The 21,082-nt window shown below is 48.7% G+C and overlaps 1 protein-coding gene across 8 annotated transcripts in view; it reads right to left on the bottom strand.

Annotated features, from left to right (window-relative positions):
* Nucleotides 1-3,760: 3,760 nt before the first annotated feature.
* Nucleotides 3,761-21,082, bottom strand: part of B3GALT5 (beta-1,3-galactosyltransferase 5) — a 115,354-nt gene continuing 98,032 nt past the window's right edge. For 3 of the 8 annotated variants that reach the window (XM_030915074.1, XM_030915071.1, XM_030915075.1), the window contains 2 exons: nucleotides 16,948-17,107; nucleotides 3,761-16,322 (listed from right to left, as the gene is read on the bottom strand). In XM_030915074.1, the coding sequence (XP_030770934.1) occupies nucleotides 15,387-16,322 (936 nt within the window). In that variant the 5' untranslated portion in view covers nucleotides 16,948-17,107 and the 3' untranslated portion in view covers nucleotides 3,761-15,386. Of the gene's footprint in view, nucleotides 16,323-16,947; nucleotides 17,108-18,971; nucleotides 19,081-19,277; nucleotides 19,550-21,082 lie in introns of those variants that run through there. The other 5 variants (XM_010368702.2, XM_010368701.2, XM_010368698.2 and 2 more) reach the window with 5 other exon arrangements.

Here is a 21,082-nt window from a genome sequence, read left to right as displayed (position 1 = left end):
TGGGATCATAGGCATGCACCACCATATCCAGCTAATTTTTGTATTTTTAGCAGAGATGAGGTTTCACCATGTTGGCCAGGCTGGTCTTGAACTCCTGACCTCAGGTGATCCACCTGCCTCGGCCTCCCAAGTGCTGGGATTACAGGCGTGAGCCACCGCGCCTGGCCAAGGTTTTGTTTTTCAATGTAACATCTTATGCACTATTATTTATTGTGGCATTCAATATCCAGAAACAGCTAAAATTACAGACATGAGTAGGAAGGCCTTGTTTCTGATGCCATTTCTTGCGGACAAGGCAGCTATGAGTGCCTTTCGTCTTCTGTACAATAGAAAGGTTGGGCCAGGGGATCTCCAGGGTCCCTGCCCTGTCTGACACTCTTCTTTCTTTCCTGAGATGAGCAAGCATTACCCAAAGCACTGCTGCTAAAAGCACTAATAGAAATATTCTCTTAAGTGAGGCACTGCCAGGTTCTCATCACTGAAGGGAATCTAATTGTTGCGCTCTAGTCTCCATCTGCACTAACAAAGAACAGAACCCGAAAAAAGCCTGCAGGGCCACAGCACTGTTCAAACAACCACAGAATAAACATATTCAAACAACCAGAGAATAAACAGACACATCTGTGTTCCGAGAGCTGGGAGAGGCCTGCCAGGGACAATGTTCCTGGCCACGGATGCCTGACAAAAAGAATGTTTCGTCATGGTTCAGAGGCGTTTAAGTCTGAACATGTAAACCGCGATTACCTAGAAACCTAAAGACAGTCATAAGTGCATTGTTCTCGTGGTTTTCTTGCCAAAGCGATTCCTTCCTGTATCTACCTGATGGTTCTCACAGGATAGCACAATCAAATAAGGACCTCATGACAAGGAGAGGGCATTTCTTTGTTCAATCTTTATGCTTGTGTGGCTAGAGAAAGTCATTAGGCCATGTAGAGGGAATGGTTGATGTCATGGTTTATTTCTCCTTTGGCTTTCCTAATAATCTAATGCAGGCCACTTGTGTCTGTTGTAAAGTGGGGATAATTCTAGTAGCTATTCAAATGGCATGAAATAAAATATGTCCCCACATTCATTCTTCCAAGACACTGTGTGACAGGAGGCAGGTACCGCTACTCTCTTTCCTCACACCCTTTCCTGGCTGGAGCCCACTCAGCAGCCCCTCCACCAGGTAGTCCTGGCCAGTGCAGTCACAGACCCACCCTCCAGCTCCTAAAGTCAAACACTCTCAGACTCAAGTCCTTCAGACCACAAGCTCATCCACTTGTTCAGAAAAACGGATTGCTGGGTGGGAGGCACCATTGTAAACGCTGTGTAGATGCCATGGAGTGTAGGCAGGAAGGCAGTGTTTGCACTCATGGAGCTTACAGTCCACGGGGAGAGACAAGAGTTGCGTAAGTGTCCAGTAAAACGTGGGCAGGGATGAGTGACATGAAGAAAACAGAGCACACTGAAGGAACAAACAAGGCGGGGGGTACAAGAAGTGCTCACAGAAGAGGGGGGCTGTTAGGAGCGGAACTGCATTCCCCCAAGATCCATATGTTGAAGTCCTGACCCCAGCACCTCAGACTGTGACTATATTTGGACACATGGTATTTAAAGAAGTAATCAAGGTAAAATGAGGTCGTCAGGTTGGGCCCTGACCCTATCAGACAGGCGTCCTTGTAAGGAGAGGAGATGAGGACACAGACAACGAAGGATGGCCCCGTGAGGACACAGGGGGAAGATGCCATCTGCAAGCCCAGGAGAGGGGTCTCAGGAGGAACCAGCCCTGTGACAGCTTGATCTGGGACTCCAGCCTCCAGGACTGGGAGAGAACTGAGGTCTGTTGTTGAAGCCGCCTCGTCTGAGAGGCACCCATGGGAAGGTCCTGGGGAAACACATGACAGTGACGGGGCTGGAGGGGCTGGGCTGGCTGGAGGAAAGCACAAGGGCTGCTGTGTGCTGGCCCAGGGGTGAAAGGCAGGGTATGGTGGGGAGTTGCAGGGGCATTCAGGAGCCAGAGGTAATCTTGCGAGTCACAGTAAGGACCTCACGGTCACATTGAAGGTAAATAAAAACTTCTAGAACGATGAGCAGCAGTGGTCCATGATCTGATTCATGCATTTCAGAGACCACTCCGTGCAGATCAGGCCACACACGAGTCAGAGAACGCACAGGAAGGCTCACTGGGAGACTCCTGCGGAAGTGCAGGTGAGGGATGATGGCTGCCTGGGTGGGGAGCTGGGGGCAGTGAAAATGGCCCGATTTAGGCTCTTCTCCCCCTGAGGAGGCTCAGGACCTGCTGCTGCAGGATGTGCAGGAGAGACAGGAGCCAAGGCGAACTCCTGAGCGTGAGGCATTGGAGCAGAAATATGGAGATAGCAGAGAGGCCGGTCTGAAGGGGAAAAGTGAGAGTTCAGCTTTGCCCATTTTACATCAAAGTGATGCTACTGAACAGGAAGTGGGATATCTGGGTTTGGGGTTCAGTGAAAGGTCAGTGGTCGTGGCCCATATTTGGGAGCCATCAACAGAAGAGATGGAATTGAAACTCATGATGTTACAGGTTGAATTGTGACCCCTGTCAAAAAAATTCATCTGTTGATGTTCCAACCTCCAGTAGCCAGAGACAGGGTCTCTAAAGAGATTGTAATCGAGTTAAAATGAGGTCAAGAGGGTGGGCCCAGATCCAATGTGACTGGTGTCCTTATAAAATATAAAAGGAAACGGAGACAGAAACACACAAAGGAGTGGCCACGTACAGAGACAGGAGGAAGGTGCCATCCACACCCCAAGGGGAGAGGCCTCAGGAGGAGCCAGCCCTGCCGACACCTTGATCTTGGACATCTGGCCTCCAGGACTACAGGAAGAGAAACTCCTGTTGTGTTTCTTTTCAGCCAGATGGCTTGCGTACTGTTTCCCCAGTCCTTAGACAAACGAACACATGCAGAGACAGGTGCTCTGACTGGGAGGCGGTGCTGATGGCAAGTGGGAGACCTGGGGTCTCAGCCGGGGACCTCCACCACGGGAGGGCGGGACGAGGAGGTAGAGTGAGCCAAGAAGAGTGAAGGGAGCTGCTGGGAGGGGAGGAAAGGCTGCAGGTTGAGATGTCCTGGAGACAGGAGGGTGCAGGAGGGAGCAGGGCAGGCTCCAGTGCCAGGCGCTGCCAAGGCCTGGCCAGGCAAGCACCCAGGGTGACGTGGTGCTGACCCAACCCAAGTGCTGTGGGGCCCCCAGAGCTATTTCAGGGCCATGGTGGGGGAAAGGAGAGGGGGACTGAGGTGGCAGTGGAGGGGAAGGCCACTCTTGGGAGGAGCTTTAGCCTTAAGAGAAAAAAAAGAAAGAGGCACTACCAGAAAAGAGGAAAGTCCAGCAAGTCATCTTTGAGTGGGCAATGAGAGCAGGCTTGTGTGCTGAAGAAAGTTCTAAAAAGGAGGAGAGACCATTGGGGGAAAGGAGATGATAGTGGGCATGGAGTCCCAGAAGAGGGAGCAGCCAGTGAGAAAGGACCCAGGGTCCAGGGCCAGGGACAGCCCCCACATTGCCACAGGTGGATGGCAAGGCCAGCTGGTGGGGAGGCAGCAGTAGAGACCCTCACCCTCTGAAGCTGCACCACCCCCCGCCCACCTTCAGGATCCATCACTCCCTCCCTGCCACCTCCAACTCCAGATTCATTTCTGGGCGGGCCCTGGAGGCAGCCTGCCAGAAGCGTCAGTGGGCAGATTTCCAGGCCCGCAGTACTACAGGAACGGTGACCCACGCATGATGAAGTCACAAACATACATCGGTTTCAGACCTTTATTTCCATTTAAATGAAACTTTGAAAGATCGAGGAGCCAATCTGTACCGCAAAGACAAGTTATCATCAAAGACTCTAGAAGTACAATCGTATCAATTCACAAGACTTGATTTCTTCAAGTTAAATGATAGCTTTTAGTTAAAATATACCTGAGAGAAGAAAAACTCCAAAGGATGCCTGCCTCATAATCCACCCTGGACTTGTCATTCCCAACAGGACACCTCAATGGACACTGCCCCACCCCATTAAGACTCTGCAGCATAGGGTCCCATTGCTTTGCTTCCGAAATCCAAGGGGAACAAGAAGTACCCATCTCTTATAAAAATAAGCATGTCAACATTGTTCAGTATATTTTTCTACACATATAAAATCAAAATAAATTTTTAAAAATATTTTTCCAGGTACAAAATAAATATAGAAAACATCAATGTAAAAACAAAAGGATTGTCCAATTCAAACCACACTTTGCCAAATTTTCAGTAAGAATGAAATTATCACATCAATCGACAACCTAAAACTCACCCAGTTAAGTGTATTATTTTCATAATTTAATTTTTGTTAAAAATAAATGATTTTTAACCAATATTAAGTACATATACCCATTTCCAAAAGATGATGACATAAGAGTCTAGCAGATCCCCCAAACATACAAGGAAATGACAGTTTCAGATATCATTCAGTGACATGTAAATTTAATTTCATATTTTTTAGGAAAAGCAAAATTTGACCACAAAGTCTCCTCAGGGTGCATTAAGTAATTTCCAGTCATGGTAAATTTTACTGATGTCTTATTTGACCAGGTAAAACAAGTCACCTATTTTCCATCTCATACCTTCTGGAGTAGAAATCAACCTAGTATCACTATGTCTTTGGCTTACCACTTCAGGGACCAAAGGACTGGACCCCTGAGCCAACAGCTGGCTTCACTGGTGGGAGGGTCTGAGCCTGGCTGTGTCCACGCCACACTGGCCAACTCAACTCTGCGTTTCTTTGACCAGTGAATGGAGGTAGAAGAGATGATGTGAAACAGTATGACACAAAACGTTGCATTTAGCTATGGAGTTCATTTTTCTGCTCGTACTTAAAAGTGATTGTGTCTGATAAGTAGGAAGATCATTTTTTAAATTAACTAAAAACTATTTTTTTGTTTGTCAGTCTTCAAAACAATTGGCAGGTGCCAGGATGCAATCCAACTTCCTCCTTTTGGCGTGGCTCTTTGCCCTGTGAGGAGGCTGGACGGGTTCCCTTCAGCTTCAAGACCAATCTGAGAGCAAGAGGTCCGTTCCTAGCACTCAGATTTCAACAGCAGGAAAACAGACAGAAACTCATGCCTCTACATTCCCAGGGGCCACACGCTGCAAATCCTTCTCTCTACATTCCCAACAGAGAATGTAAGCACCTTTCGTATCCCAGAGACATAGTTAAGAGTTTACTTCAAATACACCTCAGCCCATGATAAAGTTTCCTAGTATTCACATATAGATTCTGGGGCTATGTAGAACGAAACAGAAATAAAAACAAGTCCCAACAATAATGAATAAAAGAGGCTTCAGGAATTGGTGTTCGAAGGAACCTTACAGCTCACTCCCAGGCCACCATTCTTTCTTGTGATGGGAGTTGCCTTGTGGGTGCCTGAATACCACCTTTGAGAGATCCCCTTAGAACCCAATAGATAATTATCAAGTATCTACTCTCCAGCAGGCACCATGCCAGGGACCCAAACAGAGAGAGGAATCAGGCTGGAAGAACTTTAAAAATCTGCCAGGAGAGACACAGCTATGGAAATTGCTATAATGTCCGTTCAGATATAACAAATGCTGAAAATTCATTATTTAAAAAATGTTACAAGAAAGCAAATACTTCCTGCTATGGTTTGAAAGTGTCCCCCAAAGTACTTGAGTAAGGAAACTTAATCCCCAATGCAACAGCGTTGAAAGGTGGAACCTTTTATGAGGTGGCTGGGTCAGGAGGGTTCTGCTGTCACGAATGAATTAATGTTATTATCAGAGGAACGTCAGTTATTGCGAGAGTGATTTTATCAAAGCAAGTTTTGTTCTTTTGCCCTCCCACCCACCATGACACGGCATGAAGGCCCTCACCAGAGGCCAGTGCCAAGCTCTTGGACTTCCTAGCATCTAGAACTATGAGCCAGATTAATTTCTATTGTCTATAAATTGCCCAGTCTGTGGTATTCTGCTACAGCGACACAAAGCAAACTAAGACACTTCCAAATGGAGAACATGGAGAAAATGTAAATATTGTCTCAACTGTTTTTAAAATGAGGGTGCATGGCAGATGTTATATTAAATCAGGCTTGTTAATTATTTAATCTATCACAGAGTCATAGACTCTTGGCATGGAGGGCCCATGAGAGTCACCAAAGCCTGGCTTTTTTTTCTTTTGGAACTAAAAGAATTATCAAATGTAATAAAAGTGTATCAAGGATTGTAAATACTATTGCCTCCCCAGTTCTTGCTTGTAAAAAACACAGATACTCAACGGGCTGGTTGATCTGTTTCACTTTCACTCTTTCTAAATGTTCTGCCTGAAAGTTGGTGTCACATCCTTCAGAGATGTCTGGAACTGTGGACCACACCCGCAGCTGGCTCCCACCTTACTGAACATGGGTGTGTGGCACATAGCCGTCACGTAACAAATGTGTGACTGATTGTGCAAAGCTGAAAACGAGTGAGGCCCTCAACTCCACCCTGCTACCCCAACAGCTGAGGAGGGCAGTGGAGGTGCCTGACGTTTTACAGCCCAGGTAAAATGAAACTGCCCCTTGCGCTTTCACTGCCCTTCATGGACAAGGGCAGGGCAGTTAACATTGTTCAGAACCAGCTTCCACTGAGCATGGTATCTCTAATTAGAGCCAAGGATCTGTCTGTCTCTCTCTCTCATAGACACACACACACACATACACAGTCTGAGTGTGGGGCCCCTAGGCTTGTTTTGCAAGGGCATTAGATAGGGAGACAGCCAAAGTGGGCTGGACTGGAGAGTTTATTTTCTGAAGCCAGACATTTGTTTGGGCTGCCACCTGGAAACTTGAGTGACCTCAAGAGAGGGCTGGCCAGGACAGGACAAGTCATGGGATCCAGCTAAACAGGATGTTCTTGGGAAAGACATAGACAACTAAGCACCAAATCCCGGGAAATCAAACAGGCTCAGGAAGGGGCAGACTGAGACTCATGTCAACACTTGGGAAAAAAAGTGGCAGCAGACAGGAAAAGGGGCCAGATGGCACACTCCTTGAGCAGGGCTGGTCCCAAGCTTCCTGTGAACGCAGATACACTGGAGGACTCACCACTGTGCCAAGTGGAGAAAGGCAAGGCTGCTCGTGGGAGGCAGCATTTGGAGGCCGAGGGGCTGTGTCTCCACCATGTCTCAGCCCCCAGGGAAGTCACTGAGTCACTCTGACCCTCAGTTTCCTCCTCTTAAATCCAGGGGCGTAATTATAAGAATGGTGCCCTCCAGAGGCTGCTGTGGGGTTTCAGTGAAACAGTAGGTAAGGATGGACATGGCTTATGATGCTCACAGAGAAGGCACTGGAACATTTCTTTACTCAGCTGTCAAGGGAGCAGGTGCCCCTGATAATCTTCTCAGCATTGTGTATTTACCCAGTGAAAGCTCTGTATGCAAAACCCACGGCCTCGAACCTCAGCTTGATCCTCATTCAGGATGTCCAGTCAAAGCACTGAGCACCCAACAAATGAATAAATAAAAGAATGAATGTCTGACAGTGGGATTTCTGATGCCAGCTTTTAATCCTGGATGTGCCACTCACTGAAGGACTTAGCAAAGTCACTCCATTTTTCTGAGCTTTGGTTTTCCTATCTGTAAAAGGAAGGTTTTATCTAAAAAATAAAAAAAAATACAAATTAAAAAAAACTACATAATTTCTAAGGCATCTTCCAGCTCCAACTTCTTTTACCTCGTTCGGATTTTCACATACTCTGATTTAAGAGGGTCAAGAACACAGTGCTCTGATTGTGAAGCATCTCATGAACAAAAGAACTTCTCCAAGAGTTCCAGGAAAAATTCAAATGAAGGAAAAGAACAAGAGCTGAAACAAAGTCCTACAGACACAATTGGAAGAGGTCTTGATTTGCACAGAGATCACCAGACACCAGCAGGTACACTGATAGAGAGTGCTGTATACACCACCACAGAATCCACCAAAATTCACAGCCCAAACGTTGACTATAATCATAAGCACCTGCACTGACTGAGCACCTACCATGGGATGTTGAGCAATTTATACTCATCCTCTCATTGAACCCACATGATCATACACCATGAGGCGGGAACTACTATGGTCCCATTCTTCAGATAACAAAACTAAGGCAATTAGAAGGTAAGTAACTTGCCTCTCACGGGACTGTGCGAAGAACGTAAAATTCAAACCCAGGCAGCCGGACTTCGGAGCGCAGGCCCTGCACCAGCGAACAGAGCCCCGGGGGTTAAGGGTATGCCCAAGGTCCTACTGGAGGGCTGAGGCTGAGCTCTAAATGCACCGCAGCTGGGTGCCATGCAAGCCTGTCCCTCCCGCATGCATACATCACTCACATTGATTCAGAGCAGGAGGGGAAAAATGCCTAACACTGAGCACGTGTGAGGATGATGTCACGGGGAGGAGGCGGCTACAACTTCCATTGAGCCAACCATTTCACACCTGAGCACTCCACACCACGCCGTCTTAACAAGACCTCCTTCTTCATATCGCTACTCTGCAAACCACACAGACCTGTCCCCCAAATCAGGGCTACTTGGAATATATATCCTGAGTTTGCAGAGGCTAGCTTAGAGCCTCGATCTGCAATGGTGGTCTTGGAATCTCAGGTCACAAAGGTTGGCTTGGTACCAAGGTCTACCAGGATAAGCCTAGACCCTGGGTCTACTTGAGCAAGTTGTAACCTGGGTCCTCTGCAGCCTGGAACCATGGAGACTTCTCTGGTACCTGGGGTCAGCCTGGGGGTGCTGGGGATAACATAGAACCTTGGTCTCTGGATCTATTTCCCCCAAATCAGGAAATAACCAAGCAAACCCGTTGCTGCTAGTCAACCACTGCAGGCCATTAGACACAACATCGCGATGGCAGCCCACACATTCAGCTTGCACCCAGTGCTAGGCACAGCTGTGCCAAGAACTCAATGTGAATTATCTTAATTTCCACACCTCTGACAACCTTCCAAGGTGAACACTATTATCCCATTTTACAGAGGTGCAGAGAGAACGACCACCTGCGGTCCACAGCTAGCAAGTTGTAGAGCCAGGGCTCAAACCCGGAGGCGGAAGCTTGAGTGGAGATATAAATGGAATGGGGCCTCCCTAAGTGGGTCGCCCAGCACTGGAAGTGAGGTCTCCTCTTCCCCAATTAGTATCCTCCCATGGGCCCTTTCCCCAGCTTCCTCACCAGGTAGGCAGTAACCTGGTGGGTCTCTATTTTCCATGGCTCCTGCCACCATGGAAGCTGGAGGTTCTGCAAGGCTGTATGTCAGTACAGTTTCTACAAGTGCAGAGGGCTAGCTGTAAAGAGCGGACAGAATCCACATTCTGCACTTCCAGCTATTCTAGCTGCACAACCTTGGGGTGTGCACACACATACAATGCTTCCTTATTCTTACCATTCCCAGGGGCCCTTCTGATATTTGTTAGCTGAAATTTAAAGCTTAGGAAGGAATTTTAATAAATTGCTTTTGAAACCAAAGTAAACATCTGGATAATTTTTTGCACAAAAATAACCACACTCAAAGGGATCAAAAACTCGCATGAAAATTAATTAATTTCGCTTTTCAAGTTCATTTGGGCCCTCCGTGCCAGTCTTTCGGGATAACCAGTGCAGCACCCGGTGCCCAGCGGGAGCTGGAAATCACCAGTCAGACCTCTCATGGACGGCATGGCCAAAGTTAACTTAGCAAATTGAGGGCACTGCGAAGCTCATTCAATAGGCAATGACGGTCGAAGCAATGAGAATTGCTGCTCTTGACCACGCTCACCCTCCTGCAGCCTGCAGGGAGGTAGCCTCGGGGCTCACTGACCCTATGCCAGGAAGCTCTACCCTCAGGACACGGTGCCAGAGGGCAAGTCCCTGGCTTCCCTGGGCCTCTGAGTTTCCTCATCAGATTTGCTGTTTTAAAAAATTACTCTAAATGTCAAGTGGAGGACAGACTGGAAAGTGGCAGGGCCAGGCCCGTGGGACCAGTTAGGAGGAGGCGGCTCAAGTCGGGCTGAATCCAGACAGGGGCCTGGCCGAGGTTAGCATGGTGGATGCGAGATATGAGGCTCAAGGACAGAAGGCCTGGCACGTTATTGTTGACTTGGATTTTTCTTTCCTCTCTTTTCACAGTGTATTATGTGGTTACAATGGTGTGTTTGAAGAGGAGCAGGACTTAAATACATTTAGGGTTTTGGTTTTTTTTTTAAGGCATGGAGGATGCTACCAGGCTGAAGAGTCAGGCGGTCTGGTCTTCCCACTGCCGCTAAATGCTGAGCTGTAGCACAAATTCTTGAAACAGGAGTGGGTGCAGTGGCACACACCTATAATCCCAGCACTCTGGGAGGCTGAGGCAGGTAGATCACTCGAGGTCAGGAGTTCAAGACCAGCCTGGCCAACATGGTGAAACTCTGTCTCTACTAACAATACAAAAATTAGCTGGGTTGGTGGCACATGCCTATAATCCTAGCTACTCGGGAGGCTGAGGCACAAGAACCCGGGAGGCAGAGGTTGCAATGAGCCAAGATTGCACCGTTGCACTCCAGCCTGGGTGACAGAGTGAGACACTGTCTCAAAAACAAACAAAACAAAACACAAAAAAGAGTTTGCATGAGAGTGTAGATGAGACAGGACTGGCCAGGTATCAGGCTGGAGGACAGGCACACAGACTGTGCCGTGTGATTCTGTCCACCATGCACTGTGTGAGGTATTCCATTTTGGAAGAAAAGGGGTGAACAGCATGGCTGTGGAGCACTACTTGGTTTTCAGGTCACAGAGTCGCACCCATTTCCTACTTACTGACTCACGTGAAACCACGGTGTTGGCTGGCTTTGAAAAATATTTGATTTCTTTTCAGTCTTGGTTCACCCATTCCCTTCTAAAAACCACCTACCATACTGATACATTCAGTTCCACTCAACAAATGTTTATTGAGCATCTACTACGTGCTGGGACCATGCTAAGAATCCAAGGTGCGTCAGTGAAGAAAACACAGAAAGACCCACGGCCCACACAAAGGTTACATTCAAGTCGGTTGAAACGTAAACCATAAAATACAGATATGTTATAATAAATAGATATTATATGCTTTGTTAGAAATTGGTAAGTGCAAGGAAGACAATATAAGGTATGGGGCATGGGAGTGAGGTGAGCTGCATTTTCCTACAGGGAGCTCAGGGTAGGCCTCACTGAGAAGGTGACATTGACCAGATGTCAACCAGGCAAAGGAGCAACGCATGAGAGCACCTGCGGAAAGGGCACTTCCGGCAGAAAGGACAGCCAGCGCCAAGGCCGACAGGCATGGGCAGATAAGGGGAAGGGGGCTGCTGTGGCTGGAACAGACTGCTGTTCAGGGAACAACAGGCCAGAGTGAGTGAGCAAAGGGACGCGATTAGGGAATCACAGGCAGACAATGGTATGAAGCATGTGGCTTTTATCCTTAATATCCCTGGCGATGGCAAACCACAGTTTTGAGCAGAGAAGTGAGATTTTCAAAGGATCACTCTGGATGCTGCTGGGAAGAGACTAAAGGATGCAACGATGGAAGCCTGGGGAGGGTCTGGAGGTGGCTGCACGAATGCAGGTGAGAGGCAACGCAGGCTTGGACAAGGGTGGTCACAGTGGAGGGGCGGGAGGCAGTTGGCTCCTGGAGATAATTTGAAGGTAGTTCCCACAGTCTTCCCTGATGCACCAGATGGGAGAGGAGTCAGAATGGCTCCAGGGCTTCCCACTTGAGCTGCAGGAAGGTGGAGTGGCCGTCTTCCTGAGACGGGAATGGCTGCAGATGGGGTGGTGTGGGGCAGTTAATCAGAAGGTCAGCGTTGGATTTGTTCACTATGGAAACTCAGGTAGGCAGTGGATGGAAGAGCAAGAAAGAGTTCTACACTGGAGATAAATGGAAACATCATCAACATATTTAAAGCCATGAGACAGGGTGGGCCCCTCGGAGGACTGGGTATAACCAGGGAAGAAAGAGGGCCCCAGGCAGAGCCCAGGAACCTCCAGCACGGCACAGTCAGAGCAAAGAGAAGGAGCAAGCAGAGGAGATGGAAAAGGCGGGCAGCAAGGAGGAGGGAGACCAAGAGCACCCGGCGTCCTGGAAGCTGGTGATGAGGACTCGCCATGTCAAGCAGGATGAGGACGAGAACTGCCCACAGGACCCAGCCACAGGAGGTCGTGGGTGCCCTGAGAAGGGCCATCTGGGTGGAGTGGAGGTGCAAAAGTCTGATGAGACAGCATTTGGGAAAGAAGAGAAGGATTAGGATGAGGCAACAGACAAGTAAAACTCTCATGCGGGGTTCCACCAGACACGCAACAGGATGGAGCAGTGGGAGGGGGAGAGGGTCAGGGAAGGGGTTGGGGAAGGTGGTGGTCGTTTCTGGTTGGGTGGGAAATGGCAGTGTGTCTGTGAGCTTATGGGATGATCCAGCAGAGGGGACAGCAGGTAGCAGGACGAGAGTGAGCTGAAGCAGGAGTGGTGGAAGAAGAGCTGGAGTCAGTCCAATAGCAGGGGTTCTGGCACCACGGGGGCCAAGTGGCTCCTGCCACAGTCACAGGAGAAGGCAGAGTACAGGGGTCTGGGGGCTGAGGGATAGGTGTGTGTGGTTGGGGGAGTCTGAGGAGGTGCCCCAGAGAGGCAGTGGGAGCAGCCAATGCAATGAGCTCCTGCAGTTTGTCAGCAGGTGGCTGGGGAGGCCACAGGGCACCTTAGAGTCACCCGTTTCCACCACTTTTCACTTATGTAACCTCGAATGAGTTGTTCGCCCTCTCTCTCTCTGCCTCAGTTTCCTAATCTGTAAACCTGAGCAACTGGGGGTCCCTGCCCCCGGAAAACTCATTGACAGCATGTAGATAAGGCAATACCTATACAGCCCCTAGCTCAGCATCTGCCCATCAGAATCCTTCCTCTCTGGGTGCCTGCGGTGAAGCCCCAGCCCAGCCAACCCAGGCCTCTCCAGTCCCATTCTGGAGCTAGCACTGGGTGTTCCTGGGGAGGCACCGCTTGGCCTCCTCATTCATGCTTTCATGTCATTTCTCACTCTCACATCCACACAGACAGCACCATGAAATCCAAGCTGAGCTGGAACCCGCCTTCTGCAACAAACCAGCTGGGAAGGTCCTGGCAAGTTGTTAGGTCTCTCTGGGCCTTGTGTGCATCTCACATAAAAGAGGAGGCAGGATTGAATGAGCTCTAAGGTTCCTTCAAGTTCTAGATTCATGTAATCATGTCTTCCTCAAGAAAAAGAATTAGTCATTGTGTAAGGAAATACACACCTGTAATCCCAACTACACATTGGCTGAGGCAGGAGGCTTGTTTCAGGCTCATTGAGTTCAAGGCTGCAGCGAGATCAGGCAACTACACTCCAGCCTGGGTGACAGGGTGAGACCCTGTCAGAAAAAAAGGAAAGAAAAGAAGAGGGGAGGGGACAGGAGGGGAGGGGAAACAATGGGGAAAACAACGGGTCTCAGAGAAAATCCTTTAAGAACACACAGAAGCAGTAGAGAGAGCCCACACCTGTCCTCATTTGTCCCTGGAGCTGTGGGCTGATGCTGTGAAGACCAGACCCAAAGCCAGTCACACAGAGGCAGCAGCTGGACAGGCCTCGCCGACTGAGACCAGTGGCCACACAGACACACACCTGACAAGGTAGACCATGAAACACAGACCCAGGCCTACTGCCGAATAGACGACTTCTCCCTCAAAGCACAGTTGTCTTCAGAATGAGAGGCAGCCCATCCTATGGAACCGAGGGGCGTGGCTCTTAAATTTGGGCTTCAAAAGACAAGCTCAGTCCCTGATTTTTTCCACCTGAGAAGGAGGCTTTTCTGAACAAGACCCAATGCGTTCAGAGCGGCCAGGATGAGGAAACACGTCTACAAAGCAGCAGCATAATCCAGACACAAGAAATGGTATGCAAAATAGGATATCAGACGTACTTTTGCAATTGAACATGGTCAAAACCATTTTGCAGCAAGTAACTTTTCCTGAGTTCAAGTAAGAGTTGAGTCCGACATTTATATGTGACACAGCCATGTGAGGCCTGTTCTCTGAGTACAAAGTAAAGTCCAGTAAAGTGAAAAAAAAAAAATCATTTCTATAGGAGCAAGATTACTTTGCATGTCACATGACCGTGGCTGAATGGGCAAAACCTCTTACAAAGAAGTGCCTTGGTTTCGCACAACCCTGCAAAACAGGCTCGCACAAACCTCTGGGTGGGAGGCAGCGGAATAAACTGAAGGCTAAACAGCAAACCACGAACTTCAGTTGTTTCTCGGCCAAATGAGAAATTCAGTGAAGATGAGCTTGGCTCAGGCTTAGGAAGTGGACGCAGGACCACCCCTGCCTCACCAGGGTCCACTTTGGGGCTCTGTGTCCGAAAGGTCCTTGAGAGCATCTTGACTTGACTCCAGCTGAATTCCCAGAAAACTCCCAGAATCCCGCATGCAACACATCTGAGTTCAACTGTCCTTGGTTTGAACTGAGAGCCCTAAAGTGCTCTTGGGGCAGGGGCTGGTCCCCATTGATTGAAAACAAGGGACAGCTGGGGTGAAGAAACGAGAGAGCAGCAGATGACTCAGAAGTGACATGCTGCTCACCAGCGAGGTCAGCAGTGTGGGCAGTCTGTACAGCAGGTCAGACTGCAGTGGTTTCTGAGCCTAATTTATACATTTATAAGAACTCTGTCCAGAGCTGGGCGTTCCTCAGCATATGAGCTGCATCCACTGCGAGGACACTTCCTGGGATGAAACTTGGGTTGTGTTGAGTACCGAGCCGGTGACATGGACTTGGTCCCAGCTACGTCCAGCCCCATGAATGAAGGAGCTGGGGCGAATTTGGTCATCCCAGGCTTAGCTCTAAAAAGCACAAGGATTGGGAGCTGAGGTGGAGGGGACTCTGGATAGGGACAGAAGGATGCTGGCTCAGAGACTTCATCGTTACTGTTCCCTCCTAAGGGAGGCAGCACACGGGAGTGATTCAAGTCAGGGGCTGCCCACCAGATTCTGCAAGTGCTCGATTTTCATTCCTGCTCCTATGTCTACTGGCTGTGAGCCTTGGGACAAGTTTCTGTACCTCTTGCAGCTGCTGTTTCCTTACCTGTAAAATTGGGATGGTAACACCCATCGTGTCATAGGATACTAACCCCTGACATGCGAAAATCCAGGTGTATGTCAAACACTTAGTATAGAGACTGTGCGTGCCCAAGAGACAGAGTGCCTATTATTGCCTGGAGCACTAAGTGGGAACTCATCAGCGGCTTCATGGACACCAACATTCTGGCATGGATTTCCGCACTAAAGAACAGCATCCTCTGTCCCACCCCCTCTTCCAAAATCTTGCAAACACTGTCCCCACAGGTTATCTGAAACTTGTCCAGATGTGCCTCTGGGCTCCTCTCAGACAGGCGGACAATCTTTCTCCTGGGAATTCTCTAGAGCCTGCCAGTAGTCCAGGAGAGTCCGGGGCTTGATGAAGTGGCAGGCCACGATCCTCCTGAAGCGGCACACAGAGAAGTCTAAGCCCTCTGGGAAAAAGGTCCGCTGGGAGTGGAGCTCCTCCAATCTGATGTTCAGCCTTTCGAGGCAGAGCCCTACAAACACGTCTTCCAGTTTAATGTATGGGACGCTCTCGGAGACATTGTACACCTGACTTGCCACGTCGCCAGAAAACACGTAGCCAGTGCCAGAGCAGAATGGTGGGTACCTGTCCCACGGATATTCAGATTTACTGACAAACCACTTACTGAATGGCTGCCTGATGGGAAATTCATGGAGTTTCAAGAAGCCAGTGAAAAACCGGGTTGTTCTGTTTTTCTTCAGAAGCAGTTCGGTCAGATAGTCGACATTGATGAACATGTCTGAGTCTGTTTTCATCACGAATGCTGCCTGAGGACAAAAGCGATGGACCCATTCCATGCCCATCATGGTCTTCAGGGTCAAATTGTAATAGACGTCTAGGAAATCCTTCTGGATAATGTCCTTGTGTCGCTCGCTCTCCTGGTCCACCTCTTTTGTTTCTGCCGCACTGCTGGTGGTCCCCAGGAGGAAGAATGTCTTCAGCTGCTTTCCCTTCACCATTCTCTCTTTCCCCCACGTCTGCCGGATGGCCATGCGCTCAGCCAACTGTTTGTTGGAAGAGGTCACTAGCAGGACAAGGAAGGGGGGTGTTTGACTGCAGTCTGTATCTGGGAGCTTAAGGAAGTGCCTGTCCTCTTTCTTGTAAGTAAAGGACTGTTCTTTGAAAGGATTCAGATTGTACATGCTAAAATACCAACAAAGAGCCCCCAGAACCAGAAGGCAAATATACATCAATTTCATCTTCGGGCAAGCCATCTGAAAGGAACAAAATCCAATGATTAGACCTCAAAAGCATGAGGATGTGTCTAGTTTCATGCTAGAAGGCTGAGGTGGGAGAGGAGACCCATGTTTTGGAAACTCTAGAACCTCGCTGAATACAGAAGTCGGGTGCTGCCTGGTTAACCAGTTAAACACAGAGGTCTAACATCTGCCAGCATCTGTCACTTCATGGTGTAAGATAAAAAGCTCAGAGATTCTGGGCATTGGTCCCGGGTCTGCAGCCCTTAACCTATGGGAGTCACTGATTGCCTGTCTGTAGGGATATGGGACCAGGTCCCTCACTCACTCCTCCAGCTCTGCCTTTCTATCACTCCATGATGAAGCGCAGCAAAACAAGCTGCGGGTCTGGAAACCATGCTTGCGTTCTTCTCTGATCTAATTCAGCAGCATTCCTGCTCCCCAAAAAAAGCAAGTCCAGTGTTCTGATGTGCACAAGTACCTTCAAATTCCATCTCTGCCAGAATTATTATTTTTTTTTAATGTTACTTTTTACAGTCTCTGATCTGATTCTCTCCTCTTCTGCCCACCCGTCTCTGCTATCCTCGGCAAGTTCAGGATCATCCGTGGTAATGTTATAACATTAAGAAAGCGTATAACTCACTTTTTGCTGGGTAAGAGGAACCTCTGGTTTGAAAGCTAAAGCCACAGTGTAAATGCCAGGAGAAAATTCGTTTCAAAGAACTGTCAGTGTAGAGTGCTTCACAATTATCAGGTTCTGGGCTTGGTTTGTTTACCAAAAATGATGATTCTGTCAGGAATCACTAGGAAAAAAAAAAAAAAGAAGATTTGTCGTTGATTTGTCGTTCAAATCAATCGTGCCTTACCAGCAGGCCTTCACAATTTGCTGTGTCTGTAGTGTCATCTTCCAACCTACTTATGTGACTCTGGGCATGCATTTGAGCCCCCATCCCAGCCTCACTTTTCTCATGGGTATGATCAAGGCAAACAAAGTCCACAACAGTAACAATACGCCAATCCCCCAGAATCCTTCAAGCCTAGGAAGTTAAGATAGGACCTAGCAGCTTTTTAAAGCGACACGGTAAACTCATAAATTAGAGTTTCACTTCTCATCCTGATAATTTACCTTATTTACATAGCCGAGTCTGTAGGTAATGCTGAGAGAATTTAACACAGAGAATAAATCTTAACACAATAGCGGCACTTTAAAAATGTCATCCTGGGTGAGAGGACAGAAAGGACAGCAAGAAATGAAACTGAAAGAGTGAAAAGCAGAATTGGTTTGGGCTTTTAAATTTTATTTCAGAGACCAGATGTCACTCTGTCTCCCAGGCTGGAGCACAGTAGCACAATCATAGCTCACTACAGCCTTGAACTCCTGGCCTCAAGCAATCCTCCTGCCTCAGCCTCCCAAGTAGCTGTGACCACAGGCGCATGCCACCACACTCTTCTAATTTTGTATTTTTTGTAGACATGGGGTCTCATTATGTTGCCCAGGCTAGTCTCAAACTCCTGGGCTCACGCAGTCCCCTGCCTCGGCCTCCCAAAGCACTGGGATTACAAGGGCAAGCAGCTGTGCCCAGCCAAGAGTTGGTGATTTTGATGGCCAAAAGAGCACCTCAAAATTTCACTGTCAAAATTCTGTTCTAAATATATTCATCAAAAGCAACATGAAATAATAATAGAGCTTTCTAGAATCAGCTCGCTCTCCAGAGACTTCTTTCCTAGAGGCAAACTACCTGCTCTGCTTGGCACCCCTGGGGAGTTCCTGGTCAGTTCCTGCCCCCAGCAACTTCAGAGAAATCACAGCAGAAGGCAAGGAGGAGACCAGAACTTGTCTGAACGGGTGCTCCAGGATGCTGCAAAGTTTCTTTCTTTTCTTTCTTTCCTTCCTGCTTTCCTTCCTTTCTTTACTTTTCTTTCTTTCCTTCGCTTTCCTTCTCTTTCTCTCTCTTTCTCTCTTTCTTTCTCTCTTTCTTTCTTTCTGTCATTATTTATTTGCATGGCTAGGATGTGTAGCTGATCAAGGGGATTGGGGGCCTGTTTTCTCCCCCACAATACAATTTACAGAGAAGCATAAAAACCAAGTGCAAGGGAAAGAAGGTATTTTTCTACTTTGTTTCCTTGCTTGAATAATTCTGCTCTTTTTCTATGGGTTGCTTTAACAGTAAACCTTAAATTCTCATTCTCTCTGATGTGGCTTTTCTCAGGACCCTTCACAGGGATCTAAATTCCAGGGATGGGCGCTCACCTCATGCAGTGCGTTGGCCAAACTGCTTCCCAGGAGGCCGAGCAGGTGCCAAACCCAACTGGCCAAAGCCCCCAGGGTCGCTTGTTTTCATGGGCAACTGAACATTTTTCCTGCCTAAAGTGGAGTTACCAAGAAACCACCACCAGAAGTCACAGCTCGGAACCCTCATACATGAGGCATCTGCATCTTTGGTTGAGTCTGTATTGTGCCTAAAGAGGACTGGGGGGCCAGCCTTCCACTGGAGGAGTCAGGGGTACCTGCAGCACCAGTAGACAGAGCCTGGAAAGGGCAGCCTCTGCCCCAAGATCCTAGCCATTCCAGGCCAGCTGGAAAGCAGAAGCTCTTTGCACAAACTAGCTCTGCCTTACCTGGGACAGAGCCATGAACAGGCACTATCTGTGCTACAAAAGCCCTACCTCCAAACACATCTAGACCCCCAGGCTGTGTGGCCTGACCAGCCAGTCAATAATGGAATGGCAGTTTCTCCAGCAGATTCTGCACTCTAGGTGTATTAGTCAGGGTTCTCTAGAGAGATGGAAACAACAGGTTATGGATGGATAGATCAATAGGTAGATCAATCAAAGGATAGGTAGGTAGGTAAGTAGGTAGGTAGGTAGATAGATAGATAGATAGATAGATAGATAGACAGACAGACAGACAGATAGATGAGAAGAAATGTCTTAGGAGAATTGGCTAGCGTGATTATGGAGGTTGGGAAATACCGTGAAGGCCGTGCAAGCTGGAGACCCAGGGATGCCAAAAGTGTGGCTCAGTCCAAGTCCAAGAGTCACAGAACCAGAGATGCCAATGGTGTAACTATCAGTCCAAGGCCAAAGACCTGAGAACCCAGAAAGCTGCTTGGTATAAATCCTCAGGTCCAAAGGCCAGAGAGCCTGCAGCTCTGATGTCCAAGGGCAGGAGAAGAAGGATGTCCCAGCTCTAGCAAAGAGAGAGGAATTCACATTTCTTCTGCCTTCTTGTTCTATCTGGGCCCAGTCAATGGATGGTGCCTGCCCACATTGAGGGCAGATCCTCCCCAGTCAGCGCACTGACTCATAGCCAATCTCCTCTGGAAACGCCTTCACAAACACACCCAGAAATAACGCTTTACCAGTTCTCTAGGTATTTATTAATCCAGCCAAGTTGATACCTAAAAGTAACCATCACACCAGGCTTTGCTCTGTAACTTGTGAGCAATATAGATGCCAGGAGAGAACCTTGGAACTGAAGGAGATAAATACAGTTCAGAACGTGTAGACCTCCCTTCTCTGCCTCTGCCTGCTGCAGGCTCCTCTGAGTACATCCCATCTGCTGGCTCCCGCCTCCTGCCTAGGTCACCGCCCCACTTCTGGCCATAGTGCCTGAAGGACAAAGGTTATGTCTTACACCCCTCCTGAAACCCCAGAGCGCTGTGCATAAGCTGGTTGCTGGGTACATTTTGAATTAAAGTGGAACAAGTAAGTAACACACAAAGCTAGAGCCGTCAGGACAGGGAAAGGCTCTCTAAGGGGAAATCTGGGTAACCGTATCCTACCCGCGCAGGCATGTGCAGCGTCCTGGGACTCTCCCCAGGCCAGGTGAGGAGACCTTGCCTTAAGCCTGACCTGAGGCTACAGGGCACAGAGACAAAGGAATCAGAAGTCCACCTCTCTAAGGACTGGAAAACTGAAGGGAAGGTCTGGAAAGTTCAGTTCAAGATGCACCTCCTGGATCTGAAAGGAGAGATCTGGAGTGAAGGGACAATGGCCAAGCCCCACAATGAGGCCAGAAAGAGTACGCGAGGACAAAGTACTCAACTCAAGGGGTCTCCAGGGGCTGTGGCCCTCGGTGGAGACGGAGCTAGTGAGCATCCTGAGCCCTGCGAAGGGCACAGCACCTGCACTGTCCCGTGAAGGGGAGGTGTGATGTAACCGGTGGAACCAAGGGATGGGAATTCCAGACCAAGGAAACCCGGGAAGGGTGTTGGCAGTCCTGAGTGCTAGGGTCCACTTTCAGGACACTCGCTCCAGATCACTGTCTTGTATCCTTGGAGACTCTCACCACTGCACAGGCCTTGGGAGAACAGAACAGCATCACCAGGAATGCAGAAGGAACGACATCGATGTCCCTGCTGTCTGAACAACCCCACGGTTCTCAAATCCAGTGAGTGTCAGCCTGGGAGGCACGTTTAAAACCCAGGCTGAAAGGTTCCGCCTCACACAGATTCTGATAAAGTGGGTCTGGGGCCCAGGAATCTAAATTTTGACATGTGATCATTCCACTCTAGGCTGGCCTGGTGAAAAATGCCAGTGGAAACTGCCTGTACTGAGCCGACTAGTAATAGGCACCATGTTATAAACAAGAAGACCTCAGACCACCGTGCCCACCTTAACGTGTCAGTGGATTCGTTGTAGAGACTGAAAATATCCCTTCCCCTGGGGAAGGTGGAAAAGAGCATGACAGGGGTGGACAAGAACGATGCTTCTCCATTGGAAACTGGGATAGGGTGAACTCCCGCACCATACATGACCTGCAGCCTCCCAGCAGC

The sequence above is a fragment of the Rhinopithecus roxellana genome, chromosome 13 (assembly GCF_007565055.1).
Source record: "Rhinopithecus roxellana isolate Shanxi Qingling chromosome 13, ASM756505v1, whole genome shotgun sequence".
In the NCBI taxonomy this organism is placed as follows: Eukaryota; Metazoa; Chordata; class Mammalia; order Primates; family Cercopithecidae; genus Rhinopithecus; species Rhinopithecus roxellana.
This window is presented reverse-complemented; position numbering and strand designations above follow the sequence as displayed.